This window comes from Oncorhynchus mykiss, chromosome 3 (assembly GCF_057628025.1).
Source record: "Oncorhynchus mykiss isolate SJ-2025 chromosome 3, ASM5762802v1, whole genome shotgun sequence".
Lineage (NCBI taxonomy): Eukaryota > Metazoa > Chordata > Actinopteri > Salmoniformes > Salmonidae > Oncorhynchus > Oncorhynchus mykiss.
In genome coordinates this window covers 23,690,082-23,714,031 of record NC_143024.1, presented here as the reverse complement: position 1 = coordinate 23,714,031, position 23,950 = coordinate 23,690,082, and the positions used below count along the sequence as shown (strand labels likewise).

The 23,950-nt window shown below is 46.3% G+C and overlaps 1 protein-coding gene across 2 annotated transcripts in view; it reads right to left on the bottom strand.

Annotated features, from left to right (window-relative positions):
* Window positions 1-2,084: 2,084 nt before the first annotated feature.
* Window positions 2,085-23,950, bottom strand: part of LOC110509826 (ETS domain-containing transcription factor ERF) — a 101,656-nt gene continuing 79,790 nt past the window's right edge. For both annotated transcript variants that reach the window (XM_090225821.1, XM_090225810.1), the window contains exons 3-5: window positions 8,973-9,088; window positions 7,510-8,795; window positions 2,085-7,397 (exon numbers count right to left, since the gene is read on the bottom strand). In XM_090225821.1, coding sequence (XP_090081947.1) covers window positions 6,789-7,397; window positions 7,510-8,795; window positions 8,973-9,088 — 2,011 coding nt within the window. In that variant the 3' untranslated portion in view covers window positions 2,085-6,788. The remainder of the gene's footprint in view (window positions 7,398-7,509; window positions 8,796-8,972; window positions 9,089-23,950) is intronic.

Here is a 23,950-nt window from a genome sequence, read left to right as displayed (position 1 = left end):
CGTGAAGTGAACATCTGTGTGTGTGTTAAGCACCTGTCACCTGGGTTCACCATCTGGGTGACTGAAAGACTACACATCCTGACAACACAGAAGACTACACTACTTGACCATCTGACAACACAGAATAGACTACACTACCTGACAACACAGAATAGATTACACTACTTGACCATCTGACAACACAGAATAGACTACACTACCTGACCATCTGACAACACAGAATAGACTACACTACCTGACCATCTGACTGAACAGAATAGACTACACTACCTGACCATCTGACAACACAGAATAGACTACACTACCTGACCATCTGACAACACAGAATAGACTACACTACCTGACAACACAGAATAGACTACACTACCTGACAACACAGAATAGACTACACTACCTGACAACACAGAATAGACTACACTACCTGACCATCTGACAACAAAGAATAGACTACACTACCTGACCATCTGACAACACAGAATACACTACCTGACCATCTGACAACACAGAATAGACTACACTACTTGACAACACAGAATAGACTACACTACCTGACCATCTGACAACACAGAATAGACTACACTACTTGACCATCTGACAACACAGAATAGACTACACTACTTGACAACACAGAATAGACTACACTACCTGACAACACAGAATAGAGTACACTACCTGACCATCTGACAACACAGAATAGAGTACACTACCTGACCATCTGACAACACAGAATAGAGTACACTACCTGACCATCTGACAACACAGAATAGACTACACTACCTGACAACACAGAATAGAGTACACTACCTGACCATCTGACAACACAGAATAGAGTACACTACCTGACCATCTGACAACACAGAATAGAGTACACTACTTGACCATCTGACAACACAGAATAGACTACACTACCTGACAACACAGAATAGAGTACACTACTTGACCATCCGACAACTATTACATTATTGTTATGGCAGCCTTATGCAGTAACTGTTCAGAATTTCCAGATTTCCATGAAATAGGAACAATAATTAATTACAATATGAGGGAAACAGTTTTCCTTCCAAAAATCGGTAATGAAGTATGTTAAAAAGTCATTTAAAATATAAACACGAGTAGACCACTGTTTAGCATAATGAACCAACATAACATGTTCTATGAGGAAATAGCAAACGGTCTGTTTGAGAAGTTTGAGTTGGGGTTTTTGAAGTGGTTTTTTCTCCAATTTATGCTTTGGCCACAATTACAAGTATAGAATGAGTCAACATTATTTGGTTGTGAGTGAACAGAATATTTAAGTGAGATTTTCACTGGACAGTTACTTTAATGACAGAAGACTTGTGACATGTTACCATTGGCTCCATCTCTCCTTTCCATTACTCCGTCCATCCTTCTCCATCTCCTCCCTTGCGTCTTCTCTTTAGATGAGCGACCGACGTCACTCTAAAAGGTATATGTGCGCCACAGCCACATACAGTATGGGAGCATTAGGCGGACGAGTGGGCAGCAACGCCACGGACAAAGTGCTTTTCCTCATCACCATCTCTGAGCAAATAAAGCTGAGATAGCGAGAACTCTGCATTTCTCCTTCATTGGAGCTGAAGCCCAGGCTGGCCTGTTCCCTCTGTACTGTCTCCAGTCCAGTCCTGGGGAGGGACTGACACACTGTACAGTATATACATTCTGAATTGATCACCAGCACAGGGGAGTATCAATTAGATACTACTTGGTACATCTACATGTTTATAGGCACAATCTGGAAGATACACTGCTGTTCACTGGTAATTACTAACAATGATTTATACCCATTGATCCTTGAAGAATATAACTAATGTCTCATAATGGGAACGTCTTGGTGATGTGAATTTCCTGTCCTGTCAGTCATGTAATTAGAGATGAGAGCTGGGGATGTCAGACAGATTATTGATTAGTACTGACTGACTGACAAGACTAGAGGACCAGAGGTTAATATGTTGTTGATAAACATCCATGGACTGGAAATGTCCCACCAGGCACCACACCGCTACTTCATTCATGCATTTGTTTATAAACATCCAGCAGACGTAAACAAACAACAGACGAGGGTATTGGTTTATAACCAGTTTTAATTAACCCTGATTACAGCTTAATGACAAGTTTGAAAAACAAACAAAAGAATTGAAGAGAAATTCAATGTTACATCATGGTATTAAATCTCACCTCTCTGTGTGTTATATAACCGCATGGGGGGGGGGAGACCTTTACATAGTAAAACAATACAAATCAGTTTTTCTTTTAAATGAAACAATCCCCAAAATGAAACAAAAATATACAAGACCAAGAGAGAAAGTAACATTGTAAAATAGAAATGACAATACATGACAAGATCAAATCATACATATCCCCCTCCACCCTCCCTCCCCAATAAAATCCTCCCCCTGCCAACCTCTTCTCTGTCGCCATAACAACCCCTCTCAGAATGAATATTACACTTTAGTTTATATTACAAATGTTAAAACCACATGAAAGACTGAGGAGGGGGCAGGAGCTGGTAGGGGGTCATAACAGAAGCATGGAGGAGAGGTCTAAGTCACGATGACAGTGTGATGTACAGTTCACAACAACCCTAAAGCAGTAGTAACTCAACCATGGACCAATAATGAGAAGGATGGGGAGGTAAGTAAATCCAACCATAACAATAAGAACAACAATAATAAACAGCAATATCGACATCAGAAAGGAAAAGAACATTGAGGGTATTTTTAATCTTTGCTAAAGAAATGTTATCCTTCTACACTTTCTCTAGCTTCTCCTGACTGCCGACTCAGACATGAGACCTGGGAATTGCCATCCCACACCATCCTGATAAAAGATCACGCTGCAGTTAACAGTCAGGTAGACAGACAATGCTGGCAATAGAGAGAAAGAGGGATGAAGAGTGAAGCAGAGAAAAAAAGAGAACAAGCAGAATAATGCCCAGTCTGTTGCTTAGTTATGATGAGTAGTTATAAGGCAGCTGTCAGTTTCAATAGACACAGGGTGAGGTGGAGGTGAGGGAAGGGGACAGAGAGTGTGTGTGGTCAGATATACAACACCACCAGGATGGACAATTACAGCAGTCCGATGATTGTGACTTGCTCAGCCACACACCTGCCAGTCTGGAGGCCTGCCATCCCAGAGGCCCCTGTTCTTACTGGTTGGTTAAGTCTTTGATTGCCCTGAGCCAATCAGAGGGCCGTTTGGCTCAGTCTCCAGACCTCTAATGCTCCAGGATGTCAAAACATCAAAGCAGCAAAACAGTGCGGGTAGAATGTGTGGGAGGGGTTTGGAAATGTGAGTCTGTGTGTGTGTGTGTTTGAGATAGTGGGCAGGGTATTCCAGGTGAAGTCTAACGTCATCTTTCCAGCCTCCACTGTTATCTGTACAGCAATCATTAACCTCAGCCTCCACCCCCACCAACCTGCTGGGAATATAGCTAATGCAGTCACGATTAGTAAACTGTCCGCTTTAGATAACCGGCTTAACTGGGTAGAGCTGAGAAATGACAGGATTTCTCATCGACTAAAATCCCCAGTCCTGGCTAACCCTGAGCTCATTCACTTCCACTGGGGCCGGAGGTGAGTTGTGAGGTCCATTAGTGAGGTGAGGTCCCCATAGAGGTGCACTATCAAGGTGAGACCAGCCCAGAGGGAGACTGGGGACAGGTGACGGTGGTCAGGTCTTCTACAAGCTGAGAGGGAGTAGCGGACCGTGATGGCAGACAGAATAGTCATGTTCAAATGACAACTGCTGTATATATTCAGTGTACTACAATGCAGTTCTTTCACGATTCTCATTATTTTCATCATTTTGTCTGTCTATCCGGTGTCATTTGTTGTCCCTTGGTCATAACAAAACATTTGGACTCCTACCCATCCCGTTGTCTCCCTCCCCTAAGGAAGTTTACCCGCTGAGAAACAGGATATTCTCTCCCCTCGCCTACTAGAACGAATCACTCACAAAAACATCCTGAATCTGTCATTTCCTTAAATGGCATGTTGTTTTAGTTTTTTATATCAGTTTGGAATTTCATATATAATATATACTGAGCAAAAATATAAACGCAACATGCAACGATTTCAAAGATTTACTGAGTTACAGTTCATAGAAGGAAATCAGTCAATTTACATAAATTTGGTCCTAATCTATGGACTTCACATGACTGGGAAAAGAGATACTCATCGATTCGTCACAGATACCTTTTTAAAAAAAAGGTAGCATAGTTGATCAGGCTGTTGATTGTGGCCTGTGGAATGTTGTCCCACTCCTCTTCAATGGCCGTGCAAAGTTGCTGGATCTTGGCGGGAACTGGAACACGCTGTCGAAGACGTTGATCCAGAGCATACCAAACATGCTCAACGCGTGACATCTGGTGAGTATGCAGGCCATGGAAGAACTGGGACATTTTCAGCTTCCAGGAATAGTGTACAGATCCTTGCGACATGGAGCCGTGCATTATGCTGAAACATGAGGGGATGGCAGTGGAATAATGGCACGACAATGGGAAATCGGTGTCTCTATGCATTCAAATAGCCATCAATAAATGTAATTGTGTTCGTTGTCTGTAGTTTATGCCTGCCCATACCATAACCCCACCGCCACCATGGGGCACCTCTGTTCACAACGTTGACATCAGCAAACCGCTCGTCCACACAACGCCATACACGTGGTCTGCGGTTGTGAGGCCGGTTGGCCGTACTGCCAAATTCTCTAAAATGACGTTGGAGCGGCTTATGGCAGAGAAATTAACATTAACTTCTCTGGTAACACCTCTGGTGGACATTCCTGCAGTCAGCATGCCAAATTCACGCTCCTTCAAAACTTGAGACATCTGTGGCATTGTGTTGTGTGACAAAACTGCACATTTTAGAGTGGCCTTTTATTGACCCCATGCGCAAGGTGCACCTGTGTAATGATCATGCCGTTAAATCAGCTTCTTGATATGCCACACCTGTCAGCTGGATGGATTATCTTGGCAAAGGAGAAATGCTCACTAACAGGGATGTAAACAAATGTGTGCACAAAATTTGAGAGGAACAAGCTTTTTGTGTGTATGGAAAATGTCTAAGATCTTTTATTTCAGCTCATGAAACATGGGACCAACACTTTACATGTTGCATTTATGTTTTTGTTCAGTGTATAAATATATAGTTTATATGAGTGTGCATATCTCAGTAGGACTTTCTCGTTTTATATATATATATTTTTTAGTTTAAAACACACTATAAAACAAGGCATAGAGAGGCAGTGTGTGTGTGTGTATATATATGTATATGTGTGTGTGTGTGTGTCTACAGGTGTGCTTGCATATGCGGTGTTGTGTGCGTATTCTGCTGGTTTAGTTAACACTATGAGACTATGGTTGATAGAACAGGAGTAAGGGATTTGGGTGGAGCTGGTGAACTAGGATTCTGTGCAGGTGGCCCTTGCTTCTGCCCTGCCATGGGATAGACAAGGCTAAGCTAGGATAAGCTAACAGTTAAAAGATAATGGACCCCTCACTCTCCTTTTCCATAGGAGAGCTCTCTCCCCCTCCCAATGGTCCCCTCGCTGTTCCTCTCTGTCATCTAACAACCAAGCCACTGCTGCCCCCCCCCCCCCCCCCCCCCCGTTTATCCTCCACCCTCTCCCTTCTCTCATTTAGATCAGGATCTTTCAAGCATGGTCCACAAAAGAAAGGGAAGGAAGTAGGAGAGAGAGAGAAAAGATTACAGAAAGAGAGGAAAGTACAAAAGTGATGACAGAGGAGTGTTAGAGAGAAATAAAGTGTGTGTTGAATAGCAGTACCCTTCAGTAGCAGTCCAAGAGCAAAGCCATGTCCCAAAGTCCTGCCACTGCCCGTTTCCCCAGCAGCTGGTGTGTGTGTGTCTGTGGCATCCCTGAGTGGAGTGGCCAGTGTTGCGAGGAGGAGTCTTTGCCAGTTCACCACGACTAGGTCCCACAGCCCCCAATCGACAGCCCAACTTTCCTGTGTGTCTGTTATGGGTAAGAACAGGGGGGATACTATTACATAAATAATAGCGAGAGTCGCACACTATGTATAAACTCCCGGTCATTTATTGGGTAAATCACCAACGTTTCGGCATCACTGTGCCTTCTTCAGGATCATACTTTTACACCGATGCGTTCCTCCTCTCAGTCTTCTCTCTCTCTCTGTGTCTGATACAGGTACAGGCACTTGTAGAAGCCTTGTCTTCCTCTCTATACAAAAATAAAATGGGAGAAATCTCATCCTCCATGTCTGCAGGGCTGGAAAGCCAGGGGGCTGGGCTGTCTGAGTTGGGATCCCCTGAGGAGAAAGACAGACTCTAACCCTAGAGGGGGGGCCAGAAGGCAGGAAAGGTGAGGCAAAAGAGCTGGGTCAGGAGATGTGGGGCAGTGCTGGGCTGGAGGCTGGATATGAGGCTGACAGTGGGCTGGACAGGAAACTGGCTTGGGGGTTCCATCCAGACACAAGCAGAGAGTAGCGTCCCCTCTGGTTCTGCCCCTGGTTTAAGTCACTGAGTCTGGGCTTGCTTGGACCAAAAGTCCCCTCTCTTCTTCAACAGTCTGAGGGAGTCTCCTTACAGTAGAAGGTAAGGGCTTTGGGAGGAGGGTGTGGACTGCGTCAGGGTTTGGAGTTTGATTAGGCCCAGGTTTAGTTTGAGTTAGGAGAGAACTGTCTGTCTGTCAGAGTGGCAGGAGGACCTCATGAGGCATTTACACTGTCCTGAACCACCACGGTCTGCTAGCATTAGTGTTTCTATGTATCTCTATGTGTGTGTGGATCAGCATCAGCAGTCCTTGTTCTCCAGTGACAGTTGGGCGGTGGCCTGGTGCAGGTCCTGGTTCACCCCCCTCTGAGCCAACGGGAGGGAACACTCATACCCCCCCAGGGCTGGGGGACTGGGGGCGCTGCCAGCCCCGTTCTCCTGCATCCCTCCATTCTTCTCCGTCTCTCTTTCCCTCTCCTTCTCCCCTCGTACTTTCTTGTCGTCCTGCTCTTCCATGGCCTCCATTCGTTGGTCTTCACTCCAGCGCCGTTTGAAGCGCAGCTTGAGTGGAATGCACTTGGTCTGCCCCTGGGCGGGGGACTGGGGAGGGGGGGTGTCGCCTGGCTCGGCCGGCTCACTCTTCAGGGTGGGAGGTCCGCGGTGGGGGTGGGAGGTGAAGAAGGGCAGCAGGCCTGGAGGAGGGGGTGCGGGGGCCTTGAAGACATCCTCATCCAGGTCCTCGTCGTGGGGGTGTGGGTGGGAGGAGGTCCCGTTGGGGTGGTGGAGGTGAGGCCGGGGGTGTCGGGGGGAGAAGAGGTCGTACTCGTCGCCCCGGTCGTCAGGGTCTTCATCGCTGATGTCAGTCACCTCCACCTCTTCTTCTGACTCAATATCTGAGATGGGCTCCACCTACAGAGATACAGAGAGTGTCGATATCACAGTCACAAACGTTTAGTCATCAGGATCCTCAACACATACAGTCAAACAGTTCAAAGTGACTATGTCCCCTTGTGGGTCTCACCTTGATCTTGGGCAGCCCGGTGCTGTTGAGGGAGCCGGTGGAGGAGGAGTTGGAGATGAGTCCTGACCCGCCGGCTGAGCTCAGGTCACTGCCGAAGGACAGGGAGGACCCCAGACCAGAGGACGACAGGGACCCTGAGCCCGAGGACAGTGAGCTCTGCCTGGGGTGGTGGTCCTGGCTACCGTCCCTCTGCTTCCGGCCCAATGGAGGAGGCTGCAGCTTGAACTTGAAGGGCGAGAGGTGAGGCGGCTCCTCACCCAGGTGCAGTGGGTGGTGGATGGGGTGGGGGTGGGAATGAGCCGAGTGAGGGTGGGCTGAGTGCGGGTGGGGTTGGGCTGAGTGCGGGTGAGGGTGGGCTGAGTGAGGGTGAGGAGAGTGGGATTGGGACAGGGGTGATGGGTGTCGATGACTATTCAGACCTGAGCGTTCTCCTCCTAACTCTGCTCCTCCCCTCTCGCCCAGTTCTCTCTTGTCTTGGGCGAGGCGGTGTGGCTGGGGAATGATGACGTTGGGGTAGTGGAGGAAGGCTCTGGGGCTAAGGTGGTAGTTGTAGACACTCTGGTGGTGGGCCTGCAGGTAGCGCTTCATTTCCTCAGGGTTGAAGGAGAAGTGTGAGCCCAGCATGGGGGAGAGGGAGGGGGACGGGGTGTAGGGCAGGTGGGAGGAGGGGGTCAAGGACAGGGCTGGGGACAGAGGTGGGGCTAAGAGCCCTGCACCCCCAGGGCCAGGCAGGGGGGACACGGGGAAGGGGGACAGGTTGTCGGGGTGGACCCTGTGTCCCAGGGGGCCGCGGGAGCCTGGGTGGGCGTTGGGGTTCCCTGCTCCACCATACATCCTAAACAGAGACTCATGGGACATACGGGGGTGGATCATAGTCCTGTACCCTCCTCCCCCTGGACCTCCTCCTCCTCCTCCCCCTGGACCTCCTCCTCCTCCTCCTCCTCCTCCTCCTCCTCCTCCCCCTGGACCTCCTCCTCCTCCTCCCCCCCCTGGACCTCCTCCTCCCCCCCCTGGACCTCCTCCTCCCCCACTCAGCCCTCTCTCTCCCCCCCTGTCCTCCCCTCCTCCCCCGCTGCCGTCCTCGATCTCAGAGTTGACGGAGGTCCCATCGCTGCAGTCGCTGACCGAGCCGCGCGCCATTCGCCGAGCCACGGCGCTGAACACGCCCCCGGGGCTACGCAGGTCCTCATTGGGTGAAAGCATGTCGGATGGCGTGGACGGTGGGAAGCGGAAATGAGTTCCGGCTGCGGAAGGCAATGGTGGAGCACTCTGAGGAACACCACTACCTGTTAGAGAACAGGAGAGAGAGGGAAGAGAGGAGGAGAACGGAGAGATACAATGATGAGGGGAGTAATATACACTAAGTAATGATATGGATTAGCACAGTCAGTGTTTAATTAAGAATTTAGTGATGTCTGTGACACACACACACACACACACACAACACCCACAGTGAGCGATACCTGTGGAGCCCATGTCTATGAATGGGTAGTTGACCAGGACCAGTTTGTTGAAGTTGAACTTGTAGGTGAACCTCTTCCCTTTGGTCTTGTGGAGGATTCTCTTGTTGTAGTAATACCTGGTGGGGAAACAGACCAATATGGGGTCATACACAGACCTTTAGGTCTCATTACTACCTGTAGCATGCTTCTCAATGGTACCACACACAGACCTTTAGGTCTCATTACTGCCTGTAGCATGCTTCTCAATGGTACCACACACAGACATTTAGGTCTCATTACTGCCTGTAGCATGCTTCTCAATGGTACTCCACACAGACCTTTAGGTCTCATTACTACCTGTAGCATGCTTCTCAATGGTACTCCACACAGACCTTTAGGTCTCATTACTGCCTGTAGCATGCTTCTCAATGGTACCCCACACAGACCTTTAGGTCTCATTACTACCTGTAGCATGCTTCTCAATGGTACCACACACAGTCATACAGGAACTCTTCAAATGGTACCACACACACAGTCATACAGGAACTCTTCAAATGGTACCACACACATTCATACAGGAACTCTTCAAATGGTACCACACACACAGTCATACAGGAACTCTTCAAATGGTACCACACACAGTCATACAGGAACTCTTCAAATGGTACCACACACACATTCATACAGGAACTCTTCAAATGGTACCACACACAGTCATACAGGAACTCTTCAAATGGTACCACACACACAGTCATACAGGAACTCTTCAAATGGTACCACACACACAGTCATACAGGAACTCTTCAAATGGTACCACACACACAGTCATACAGGAACTCTTCAAATGGTACCACACACGGGGAAATGATTTATTTTCAATAAACACAGGTCTGTCATGTCCCTCCACACACAGCTAGTGAATGGTCTTATTAACTAGTATTGTGTGATGTCCACTCAAATCAGCCAGGAGAGATGGTGTGTGTGTGTGTGTGTGTGTGTGTGTGTGTGTGTGTGTGTGTGTGTGTGTTTATTTATCGGCATCTGACCAAATCAGAGGCACAGTAGTTTAGTCAGGGCTTTTCTAGACCAACTGGTCACACACTCCCCTGTCCCTCTGTTAACCCTAGTCCATCTCTTTATGTACCATTCATCTAAACCCACCAATAATCACACTCCCCTGTCCCTCTGTTAGCCCTAGTCCATCTCTTTATGTGCCATTCATCTAAACCCACCAATAATCACACTCCCCTGTCCCTCTGTTAACCCTAGTCCATCTCTTTATGTACCATTCATCTAAACCCACCAATAATCACACTCCCCTGTCCCTCTGTTAGCCCTAGTCCATCTCTTTATGTGCCATTCATCTAAACCCACCAATAATCACACTCCCCTGTCCCTCTGTTAACCCTAGTCCATCTCTTTATGTACCATTCATCTAAACCCACCAATAATCACACTCCCCTGTCCCTCTGTTAACCCTAGTCCATCTCTTTATGTACCATTCATCTAAACCCACCAATAATCACACTCCCCTGTCCCTCTGTTAGCCCTAGTCCATCTCTTTATGTGCCATTCATCTAAACCCACCAATAATCACACTCCCCTGTCCCTCTGTTAACCCTAGTCCATCTCTCTATGTACCATTCATCTAAACCCACCAATAATCACACTCCCCTGTCCCTCTGTTAACCCTAGTCCATCTCTATATGTACCATTAATCTAAACCCACCAATAATCACACTCCCCTGTCCCTCTGTTAGCCCTAGTCCATCTCTCTATGTACCATTCATCTAAACCCATCAATAATCACACTCCCCTGTCCCTCTGTTAACCCTAGTCCATCTCTTTATGTACCATTCATCTAAACCCACCAATAATCACACTCCCCTGTCCCTCTGTTAGCCCTAGTCCATCTCTCTATGTACCATTCATCTAAACCCACCAATAATCACACTCCCCTGTCCCTCTGTTAACCCTAGTCCATCTCTCTATGTGCCATTCATCTAAACCCACCAATAATCACACTCCCCTGTCCCTCTGTTAACCCTAGTCCATCTCTCTATGTACCATTCATCTAAACCCACCAATAATCACACTCCCCTGTCCCTCTGTTAACCCTAGTCCATCTCTCTATGTACCATTCATCTAAACCCACCAATAATCACACTCCCCTGTCCCTCTGTTAACCCTAGTCCATCTCTCTATGTACCATTCATCTAAACCCAACAATAATCACACTCCCCTGTCCCTCTGTTAACCCTACCTAGACCATATCTTTATGTACATTCATCTAAACCCACCAATAATACACCCATGCTTGATCTGTTTATGTAATGGCCATTCTCTCTCGCTCTCCCATGGCGGGCTGCCAGGTGCAGTAAGTCTCCATCTATATTAACCTTTGTCCTGTTCTTCCATCGCACATCCCTTTATATAACCCCACTGCCCCCTCACCAACCTAACACAGCTCTGACTAACCCCACAGCCCCCTCACCAACCTAACACCGCTCTGACTAACCCCACAGCCCCTCACCAACCTAACACCGCTCTGACTAACCCCACAACCCCCTTACCAACCTAACGCTGCTCTGACTAACCCCACAGCCCCTCACCAACCTAACACCGCTCTGACTAACCCCACAGCCCCTCACCAACCTAACACCGCTCTGACTAACCCCACAACCCCCTTACCAACCTAACGCTGCTCTGACTGACCCCACAGCCCCTCACCAACCTAACAATGCTCTGACTAACCCCACAGCCCCTCACCAACCTAACGCTGCTCTGACTAACCCCACAGCCCCTCACCAACCTAACGCTGCTCTGACTAACCCCACAGCCCCTCACCAACCTAACACTGCTCTGACTAACCCCACAGCCCATCACCAACCTAACACCGCTCTGACTAACCCCACAGCCCCTCACCAACCTAACACCACTCTGACTAACCCCACAGCCCCTCACCAACCTAACACTGCTCTGACTAACCCCACAGCCCATCACCAACCTAACACTGCTCTGACTAACCCCACAGCCCATCACCAACCTAACACTTCTCTGACTAACCCCACAGCCCATCACCAACCTAACGTAGCTCTGACTAACCCCACAGCCCCTCACCAACCTAACGCTGCTCTGACTAACCCCACAGTCCCTCACCAACCTAACGCTGCTCTGACTAACCCCACAGCCCATCACCAACCTAACACTGCTCTGACTAACCCCACAGCCCATCACCAACCTAACGCTGCTCTGACTAACCCCACAGCCCCTCCCCTCACCAACCTAACACTGCTCTGACTAACCCCACAGCCCCTCTCCTCACCAACCTAACGCTGCTCTGACTAACCCCACAGCCCATCACCAACCTACCGCTGCTCTGACTAACCCCACAGCTCATCACCAACCCCACAGCCCCTCACCAACCTAACGCTGCTCTGACTAACCCCACAGCCCCTCACCAACCTAACGCTGCTCTGACTAACCCCACAGCCCATCACCAACCTAACACTGCTCTGACTAACCCCACAGCCCATCACCAACCTAACACTGCTCTGACTAACCCCACAGCCCATCACCAACCTAACGCTGCTCTGACTAACCCCACAGCCCCTCCCCTCACCAACCTAACACTGCTCTGACTAACCCCACAGCCCCTCTCCTCACCAACCTAACACTGCTCTGACTAACCCCACAGCCCCTCTCCTCACCAACCTAACTCTGCTCTGACTAACCCCACAGCCCATCACCAACCTACCGCTGCTCTGACTAACCCCACAGCTCATCACCAACCCCACAGCCCCTCACCAACCTAACGCTGCTCTGACTAACCCCACAGCCCCTCACCAACCTAACACCACTCTGACTAACTGACTGTGTGTGTGTGTGTGTGTCAGTGTGTGTGTGTGTCAGTGTGTGTGTGTGTGTCAGTGTGTGCCCTTGCTCTCTGGATCCCCTTCCAGTCAGTCCACTAAAGGGTGTGAAAGGATGGTTTTCTAGCTGCTTAGGTCAGCATATAGAGGAGATGTGTAGTGGACTGACAGCTAGCTGTACTGTCTGTAGCTGGCATGTTAAGAGGAGAGGAGATAAGAGGTTAGGACTGCTGGTAATACAGTAGGATTAGTGGTGTTCCACTACTGGTGACTGACTGCATGGGTCTGGGACAGTCAGCCAGAGTAGCTGTTATTATCTACTACAGCTGTTATTTTACCTGGAGCCTCCCACTCTTATTATGCTAAGACTTGTGGTGTCTGTGTGTGGAGTCAGACTGTAGCTCTTTTTCTGTCTCTCTCCCCCTCCCTCCTTCACACTGGATCTGATTCTCTCTCCCCCTTCCTCCATCACACTGGATCTGATTCTCTCTCTCCCCCTCCCTCCTTCACACTGGATCTGATTCTCTCTCTCCCCCTTCCTCCATCACACTGGATCTGATTCTCTCTCTCCCCCTTCCTCCATCACACTGGATCTGATTCTCTCTCTCCCCCTACCTCCATCACACTGGATCTGATTCTCTCTCTCCCCCTCCCTCCATCACACTGGATCTGATTCTCTCTCTCCCCCTACATCACACTGGATCTGATTCTCTCTCCCCCTACCTCCATCACACTGGATCTGATTCTCTCTCTCCCCCTACCTCCATCAGACTGGATCTGATTTTCTCTCTCTATCACGCTGGATCTGATTCTCTCTCTCCCTACATCACACTGGATCTGATTCTCTCTCTCCCCCTACCTCCATCACACTGGATCTGATTCTCTCTCTCTATCACACTGGATCTGATTCTCTCTCTCCCTCCATCACACTGGATCTGATTCTCTCTCCCCCTACCTCCATCACACTGGATCTGATTCTCTCTCCTTCCTTCCCATCTCTCCCTCCCTCTCTCCCCCTCCCTCCATCACACTGGATCTGATTCTCTCTCTCCCTCCATCACACTGGATCTGATTCTCTCTCTCCCCCTACCTCCATCAGACTGGATCTGATTCTCTCTCTCTATCACACTGGATCTGATTCTCTCTCTCCCTACATCACACTGGATCTGATTCTCTCTCTCCCCCTACCTCCATCACACTGGATCTGATTCTCTCTCTCTATCACACTGGATCTGATTCTCTCTCTCCCTCCATCACACTGGATCTGATTCTCTCTCCCCCTACATCACACTGGATCTGATTCTCTCTCCCCCTACCTCCATCACACTGGATCTGATTCTCTCTCCTTCCTTCCCATCTCTCCCTCCCTCTCTCCCCCTCCCTCCATCACACTGGATCTGATTCCCTCTCCTTCCTTCCCATCTCTCCCTCCCTCTCTCCCCCTCCCTCCATCACACTGGATCTGATTCTCCATCACACTGGATCTGATTCTCTCTCTCCCCCTCCCTCCATCACACTGGATCTGATTCTCTCTCCCCCTCCCTCCATCACACTGGATCTGATTCTCTCTCTCCCCCTCCCTCCATCACACTGGATCTGATTCTCTCTCTCCCCCCCCCTCCATCACACTGGATCTGATTCTCTCTCCTTCCTTCCCATCTCTCCCTCCCTCTCTCCCCCTCCCTCCATCACACTGGATCTGATTCTCTCTCCTTCCTTCCCATCTCTCCCTCCCTCTCTCCCCCTCCCTCCATCACACTGGATCTGATTCTCTCTCTCCCCCTCCATTTGTATCGCATTCCCTTCTTCCATCCTTCCCCTTTTAACATCATCCACCGCTTTACCCCTCTTCCCTCCCTCATTCCCTGGGGGCGATGGAGACAGAGCGGGAGACAGGACAGGCCTGCTCTGTTGAAAACATTGTTTAGGTCAGGCAGCCTCCCAGCAGTATGTCTTTCCATCTCTGACAGAGGAGAGGCACATGGTCCTATACAACTCTATCTTCTCTATCTCCTCCCCTCCCTCTCTTCCTCCCTCTCTCAGTCAGAGTAAGGGAGCACTTTGAAGAGCATTTGAACTCACTTCAAAAGAGAAGAAAGATTCTTTGAGGGTCTGTGTTTAGCTGCCCCCCCAACCCTGACACACTCCACACACACAAGGGTGAACACACACACAACTAAAAACCTTTATCTGCTCATAATCAGATGCAACAATACCCATGTGGATTTAGACTTAGTGAGAGACTTCCAGGAAAATATGCAATGGGTTTATGGGTGTGCAATTTGTTGTATGTGTGTGAGATTATGTGTATACAATATGTGTGAGATTGTGTGTATACAATATGTGTGTGAGATTGTGTGTATACAATATGTGTGTATGAGATTGTGTGTAAACAGTATGTGTGTGAGATTGCAGGACAGGGATTACACCCACAATTACAAACAACTAAACTGGCTGATCAGACAAAACAGAGAAGTAGGCACACACCAAAGAGAGAGAGATGAGAGAGATAGGAGAGAGAGAGAACAGAGGGATGGGTCATTTCCTGGAAAATGTAATCAAGACAGTGCTGTGGAATTCCCAGAGTTGATGGAGAGAGGAGAGAGGACAGAGGGATCAGAGATGAGAGGAAGAGAAAGTAGGGGATATTTGAATCCTCTTAACAGTAACCCTGGTCTAACCATCTTTCTAGCCATATAACCTGCCCAGTCTATTGGAACACAGCCTGTCTCTTCACTGTCAAAATCAAAGCAATATGGCTGCTGGATACAGAGTCATCTGTTCGCCAGAGTACCACAGCAGCTCTCTCTACACACACCATCTATTGTCATATAACTGGTCTGCACGCACGCACGCACGCACACACACAATATTCTCATACAACTGGTCTCTATATCCTCACACCATCTATTGTCATATAGCTGCTCTCTCTACAGACACCATCTATTATCATATAGCTGCTCTCTATACACACACCATCTATTGTCAAATAGCTGCTCTCTCTACACACACCATCTATTGTCATATAGCTGCTCTCTACATACACACACTAGAGGTCGACCGATTATGATTTTTCAACGCCGATACCGATTATTGGAGGACCAAAAAAGCCGATACCGATTAAGTGGCCGTTTTTTTTTTTTTTGGTAATAATGACAATTACAACAATACTGAATGAACACTTATTTTAACTTAATACATCAATAAATTCAATTTAGCCTCAAATAAATAATGAAACATGTTTAATTTGGTTTAAATAATGCAAAAACAAAGTGTTGGAGAAGAAAGTAAAAGTGCAATATGTGCCATGTAAGAAAGCCAACATTTAAGTTCCTTGCTCAGAACATGAGAACAAATGAAAGCTGGTGGTTCCTTTTAACATGAGTCTTAAATATTCCCAGGTAAGAAGTTTTAGGTTGTAGTTATTATAGGAATTATAGGACTATTTCCCTCTATCCCATTTGTATTTCATTAACCTTTGACTATTGGATGTTCTTATAGGCACTTTAGTATTGCCAGTGTAACAGTATAGCTTCCGTCCCTCTCCTCGCTCCTCCCTGGACTCGAACCAGGAACACATCGACAACAGCCACACTCGAAGCAGCGTTACCAATGCAGAGCAAGGGAAACAACCACAGGCTCAGAGCGAGTGACGCTTGAAACGCTATTAGCGTGCACTAACTAGCTAGCCATTTCACATCGGTTACACCAGCCTCATGCCTACCACCGCTCAGTCAGATACTTAGATACTTGTATGCTTGTATGCTCAGTCAGATTATTTGCAACGCAGGACACGCTAGATAATATCTAGTAATATCATCAACCATGTGTTGCCAGTTATCTAGTGATTATGATTGACTGTTTTTTATAAGATAAGTTTAATGCTAGCTAGCAACTTACCTTGGCTTACTGCATTCGCGTAATGGGCAGTCTAATTGTGGAGTGCAACGAGAGAGAGGCAGGTCGTTATTGCATTGGACTAGTTAACTGTAAGATTGGATCCCCCGAGCTGACAGGGTGAAAATCTGTCGTTCTGCCCCTGAACGAGGCAGTTAACCCACCGTTCCTAGGCAGTCATTGAAATTAAGAATGTTTTCTTAACTGACTTGCCTAGTTAAATAAAGGTATAAAATGCAAATTAATTACTTAAGCATACAATGTGATTTTCTGGATTTTTGTTTTAGATCCAGTCTCTCACAGTTTAAGTGTACCCATGATAAACATGACAGACCTCTACATGCTTTGTAAGTAGAAAAACCTGCAAAATCAGCAGTGTATCAAATACTTGTTCTCCCCACTGTAGCTGCTCTCTCCATACAAAAACCATCTATCGTAATAGAACTGCTCTCTCCATACACAAACCATCTATTGTCATAGAGATGCTCTCTCCATATACACACCATCTATTGTCATACAGTGCCTTGCGAAAGTATTCGGCCCCCTTAAGTTAATACTTTGTAGCGCCACCTTTTGCTGCGATTACAGCTGTAAGTCGCTTGGGGTATGTCTCTATCAGTTTTGCACATCGAGAGACTGAAATTTTTTCCCATTCCTCCTTGCAAAACAGCTCGAGCTCAGTGAGGTTGGATGGAGAGCATTTGTGAACAGCAGTTTTCAGTTCTTTCCACAGATTCTCGATTGGATTCAGGTCTGGACTTTGACTTGGCCATTCTAACACCTGGATATGTTTATTTTTGAACCATTCCATTGTAGATTTTGCTTTATGTTTTGGATCATTGTCTTGTTGGAAGACAAATCTCCGTCCCAGTTTCAGGTCTTTTGCAGACTCCATCAGGTTTTCTTCCAGAATGGTCCTGTATTTGGCTCCATCCATCTTCCCATCAATTTTAACCATCTTCCCTGTCCCTGCTGAAGAAAAGCAGGCCCAAACCATGATGATGCCACCATCATGTTTGACAGTGGGGATGGTGTGTTCAGCTGTGTTGCTTTTACGCCAAACATAACGTTTTGCATTGTTGCCAAAAAGTTCAATTTTGGTTTTATCTGATCAGAGCACCTTCTTCCACATGTTTGGTGTGTCTCCCAGGTGGCTTGTGGCAAACTTTAAACAACACTTTTTATGGATATCTTTAAGAAATGGCTTTCTTCTTGCCACTCTTCCATAAAGGCCAGATTTGTGCAATATACGACTGATTGTTGTCCTATGGTCTTGGTAGATTTGCAGTGGTCTGATACTCCTTCCATTTCAATATTATCGCTTGCACAGTGCTCCTTGGGATGTTTAAAGCTTGGGAAATCTTTTTGTATCCAAATCCGGCTTTAAACTTCTTCACAACAGTTTCTCGGACCTGCCTGGTGTGTTCCTTGTTCTTCATGATGCTCTCTGCGCTTTTAACGGACCTCTGAGACTATCACAGTGCAGGTGCATTTATACGGAGACTTGATTACACACAGGTGGATTGTATTTATCATCATTAGTCATTTAGGTCAACATTGGATCATTCAGAGATCCTCACTGAACTTCTGGAGAGAGTTTGCTGCACTGAAAGTAAAGGGTCTGAATAATTTTGCACGCCCAATTTTTCAGTTTTTGATTTGTTAAAAAAGTTTGAAATATCCAATAAATGTCGTTCCACTTCATGATTGTGTCCCACTTGCTGTTGATTCTTCACAAAAAAATACAGTTTTATATCTTTATGTTTGAAGCCTGAAATGTGGCAAAAGGTCGCAAAGTTCAAGGGGGCCGAATAATTTCGCAAGGCACTGTATATCTGCTCTCCATATACACAAACCATCTATTGTCATATATCTGCTCTCCATATACACAAACCATCTATCGTAATAGAACTGCTCTCTCCATACACAAACCATCTATTGTCATATATCTGCTCTCCATATACACACCATCTGTCATATATCTGCTCTCCATATACACAAACCATCTATCGTAATAGAACTGCTCTCTCCATACACAAACCATCTATTGTCATATATCTGCTCTCCATATACACACCATCTGTCATATATCTGCTCTCCATATACACACACCATCTATTGTCATATATCTGCTCTCCATATACACAAACCATCAATTGTCATATATCTGCTCTCCATATACACACCATCTGTCATATATCTGCTCTCCATATCCACACACCATCTATTGTCATATATCTGCTCTCCATATACACACCATCTATTGTCATATATCTGCTCTCCATATACACACACACCATCTATTGTCATATATCTGCTCTCCATATACACACCATCTATTGTCATATAGCTTGCTCTCTCTACACACACCATCTATTGTCATATAGCTGCTCTCCATACACACACCATCTATTGTCATATAACTGCTCTCTCTACACACACCATCTATTGTCATATAGCTGCTCTCTCTCTATACACACACACACCATCTATTGTCATATATCTGCTCTCCATATACACACAATCTATTGTCATATATCTGCTCTCCATATACACACATCATCTATTGTCATATCTGCTCTGCATATACACACAATCTATTGTCATATATCTGCTCTCCATATACACACACCATCTATTGTCATACAGCTGCTCTCCATACACACACCATCTATTGTCATATATCTGCTCTGCATATACACACAATCTATTGTCATATATCTGCTCTGCATATACACACACCATCTATTGTCACATATCTGCTCTCCATATACACACACCATCTATTGTCATATAACTGCTCTGCATATACACACACCATCTATTGTCATACAGCTGCTCTCTCCATACACACACACCATCTATTGTCATATATCTGCTCTCCATATACACACACCATCTATTGTCATATAACTGCTCTCTGGCTCCCTCTCTCTCCACACAGACAGGCTCAGACACACACATTGTAGTGCAGTAACTAGGCACTGACTAACAGGAAGTCAGGATTACAACGCCCTCCATTTCTGCCTCTCGTCACACCAGCTGCTCACACTCAGGTGTGTGGCTTTATGCACGTGAGACTGAACATTACTGGAAAACTTGGTTTGTGTGACCAGTGGATGACTGAACTGTAGTGTGTGTAAGTAATGATGAGGGTCTGGCTGGGGGTCTGTTTAGGCTGGTCACATGCTCGAAGAGCGTGTGTGTGTGTGTGTGTGTGTGTGTGTGTGGAGATGAGGATCTAGCTAGAGTCTGATTAGGTCGGTCACATGCTCTGTGGGCGCAAGCGTGTGGTCAAGTGTACTCTGGGTGTGTGCGGCTCATGTGTGTTCTTCCCGCACAGCAAATAAAAGAATCATTCTATCCTGTACAATGAGATGTGTACACACACACACACACACAGGACAATAAATGTACAACACACTTAACACAAACTCATACAGTCACCCGCCCTCCTCTCCCTAGTTCTCTCTATACAATAGGCTCTGTTGTAAGGCCGGGACTCCTGACCTAGTAACAGTGGTGTCACAGCAGTCCTGCTCAATCAAACACACACGGAGTGAACACGGTCGGTGTGTGCGTGAGACAGGGCAGGGGTATCCTACGGCGCCTGATGGTAATCTTTGCCAGCTGTGGTGAATGGAACCTCTAACCTCTGACCTGTATGAGCTGCTAACAGTCAACATCATGACCCCATCAGAGGCCCAGACCACAACATGGTACTGGGACCAGAGAGAGAGAGACCCAGGGCTTCACTGTGCAACTGCCATCTTGGTTTACTCCCATAGCCCTCCAACCAGTACACTGATGCCATTGTCCACTCTCCACCCCGCTCTCTCTCTCTGAGCACTGGGTTGAGAGGGGATCCGGACTGGGGCTACAGAGCACAATAATGTCTATGGGATGGGTTTACCTCCAAGTGCTGTGAACCAGTCGCTCTATCACTGTGATTAATATCTCCAATAAAGTACTGTTCATACATTTCACTCACACAATAAATAAATCATCTCCATTTGACACTTTGTCCCATTCCAACACACACACACACACACGAGCGGTATGTGAGGCCATGGGTCTGTCACCATGCGTCTGTCACCACAACAAACCCTCTCGAGATTCACATCAATAGTAATGTGGGAAGAGGATTGATGGCACTAAAGACCAATAAAACACACATTGTAGCAACCATCCCCATATGGAACACATGACAGAGAGGGCCACCTTGCTCCACACATATGGAAGAAATCTGGAGACCAAAGTCAGTGTGGTACCCAGGACTTCAGCTGGAGTTAACTGACACACACTCTCTCGCACACACAGTTCAAACGCATGTTTTCAAGCCCCTGCACTTCAATCACCCAGGCCCATGATGTTACAGTTTCCTGTATAGTGTGCACATGGTGATTTCCCCTTATCAGGAATACTATTGTAATCCAGTGTGCCTGTGAGTTGACTCTCCAAAAGGACACGTGACTCCCTGCATCATTCCTGTCTCCTGCTCCCACAGCCACTGTGAAATTCACACTCACACAGTGAGGATTAGGCCGTGTGTGTGTGTGTGGGTGTGGTGTGGTGTGGTGTGGTGTGGTGTGTGTGTGTGTGTGGTGTGTGAGCAGTCTTGTTCTCCTATCCAGAGGGACAAAGGCTATTTTAAGCTTAGGGGTTTGGTTTAGGGTTACAATTAGGTTTAGGTTTAGGTCAGTAGGGTTAGGTGGTAGGGTTAGAGAAAATAGGTCAATTTTAGGTCCCCACAAGGATAGAAAAACAAGTGTGTGAGATAAGGTCAGAGATATGAGGGAGAGAGACACGCTACAGGGGGAAAGACAGTGAGAGAGAAATATACAAAGGGGGAAAGAGTGAAAGAGGAGGAAGGCTGCGATGAATGTAGAAAATAATTTGTAAAAATATAGAAAACCCAGGAATGAGTAGGTGTGTCCAAAATCTATCTACAGTGCCTTGCAAAAGTATTCGGCCCCCTTGAACTTTGCGACCTTTTGCCACATTTCAGGCTTCAAACATAAAGATATAAAATTGTATTTTTTTGTGAAGAATCAACAATGGGTGGGACACAATCATGAAGTGGAACGACATTTATTGGATATTTAAAACTTTTTTAACAAATCAAAAACTGAACAATTGGGCGTGCAAAATTATTCAGCCCCTTTACTTTCAGTGCAGCAAACTCTCTCCAGAAGTTCAATGAGGATCTCTGAATGATCCAATGTTGACCTAAATGACTAATGATGATAAATACAATCACCTGTGTGTAATCAAGTCTCCGTATAAATGCACCTGCACTGTGATAGTCTCAGAGGTCCGTTAAAAGCGCAGAGAGCATCATGAAGAACAAGGAACACACCAGGCAGGTCCGAGATACTGTTGTGAAGAAGTTTAAAGCCGGATTTGGATACAAAAAGATTTCCCAAGCTTTAAACATCCCAAGGAGCACTGTGCAAGCGATAATATTGAAATGGAAGGACTATCAGACCACTGCAAATCTACCAAGACCTGGCCGTCCCTCTAAACTTTCAGCTCATACAAGGAGAAGACTGATCAGAGATGCAGCCAAGAGGCCCATGATCACTCTGGATGAACTGCAGAGATCTACAGCTGAGTTGGGAGACTCTGTCCATAGGACAACAATCAGTCGTATATTGCACAAATCTGGCCTTTATGGAAGTGGCAAGAAGAAAGCCATTTCTTAAAGATATCCATAAAAAGTGTTGTTTAAAGTTTGCCACAAGCCACCTGGGAGACACACCAAACATGTGGAAGAAGGTGCTCTGGTCAGATGAAACCAAAATTGAACTTTTTGGCAACAATGCAAAACGTTATGTTTGGCGTAAAAGCAACACAGCTGAACACACCATCCCCACTGTCAAACATGGTGGTGGCAGCATCATGGTTTGGGCCTGCTTTTCTTCAGCAGGGACAGGGAAGATGGTTAAAATTGATGGGAAGATGGATGGAGCCAAATACAGGACCATTTTGGAAGAAAACCTGATGGAGTCTGCAAAAGACCTGAGACTGGGACGAAGATTTGTCTTCCAACAAGACAACGTTTGACATGTTTCTGTGGACATTCCAGATACTATTTGGAATTTTCGTCTGCGTTGTCGTGACCGCTCGAGCTTGTGGATTTCTGAACATAACGCGCCAAACAAACGCAGGTATTTTGGATATAAAAATAATCTTTATGGAACAAAAGGAACATTTATTGTGTAACTGGGAGTCTCGTGATTGAAAACATCCGAAGATCATCAAAGGTAAGCGATTCATTTGATTGCTTTTCTGATTTTCGTGACCAAGCTACTTGATGATAGGTGTTCATAATGTTTTGTCTAGTGATCGATAAACTTACAAACGCTTGGATTGCTTTCGCTGTAAATAATATTTTCCAAATCTGACACGACAGATGGATTAACAAAATGCTAAACTGTGTTTTGCTATATTGCACTTGTGATTTCATGAATATAAATATTTTTAGTAATATTATTTGAATGTGGCGCTATGCAATTCAGCGGTTGTTGATGACAATTATTCCGCTAACGGGATGGGTAGCGTCAAGAAGTTAACAAAATATACTTTTGGCAAGTCGGTTAAGACATCTACTTTGTGCATGACAAGTCATTTTTGTTTACAGACAGATTATTTCACTTATAATTCACTGTATCACAATTCCAGTGGGTCAGAAGTTTACATACACTAAGTTGACTGTACCTTTAAACAGCTTGGAAAATTCCAGAAAATGATGTCGCGGCTTTAGAAGCTTCTGATAGGCTAATTGACATAATTTGAGTCAATTGGAGGTGTACCTGTGGATGTATTTCAAGGCCTACTGGTTCATCCTTGGGAGCAATTTCCAAACGCCTGAAGGTACCACGTTCATCTGTACAAAAAATAGTACACAAGTATAAACACCATGGGACCACGCAGGCATTATACCGCTCAGGAAGGAGACGCATTCTGTCTCCTATAGGTGAACGTACTTTGGTGCGAAAAGTGCAAATCAATCCCAGAACAACAGCAAATGACAATGTGAAGAAGCTGGAGGAAACAGGTACAAAACTATCTATATCCACAGTAAAAACAAGTCCTATATTGACATAACCTGAAAGTCCACTCAGAAAGGAAGAAGCCACTGCTCCAAAACTGCCATAAAAAAGCCAGACTACGGTTTGCAACTGCACATGGCGACAAAGATCGTACTTTTTGGAGAAATGTCCTCTG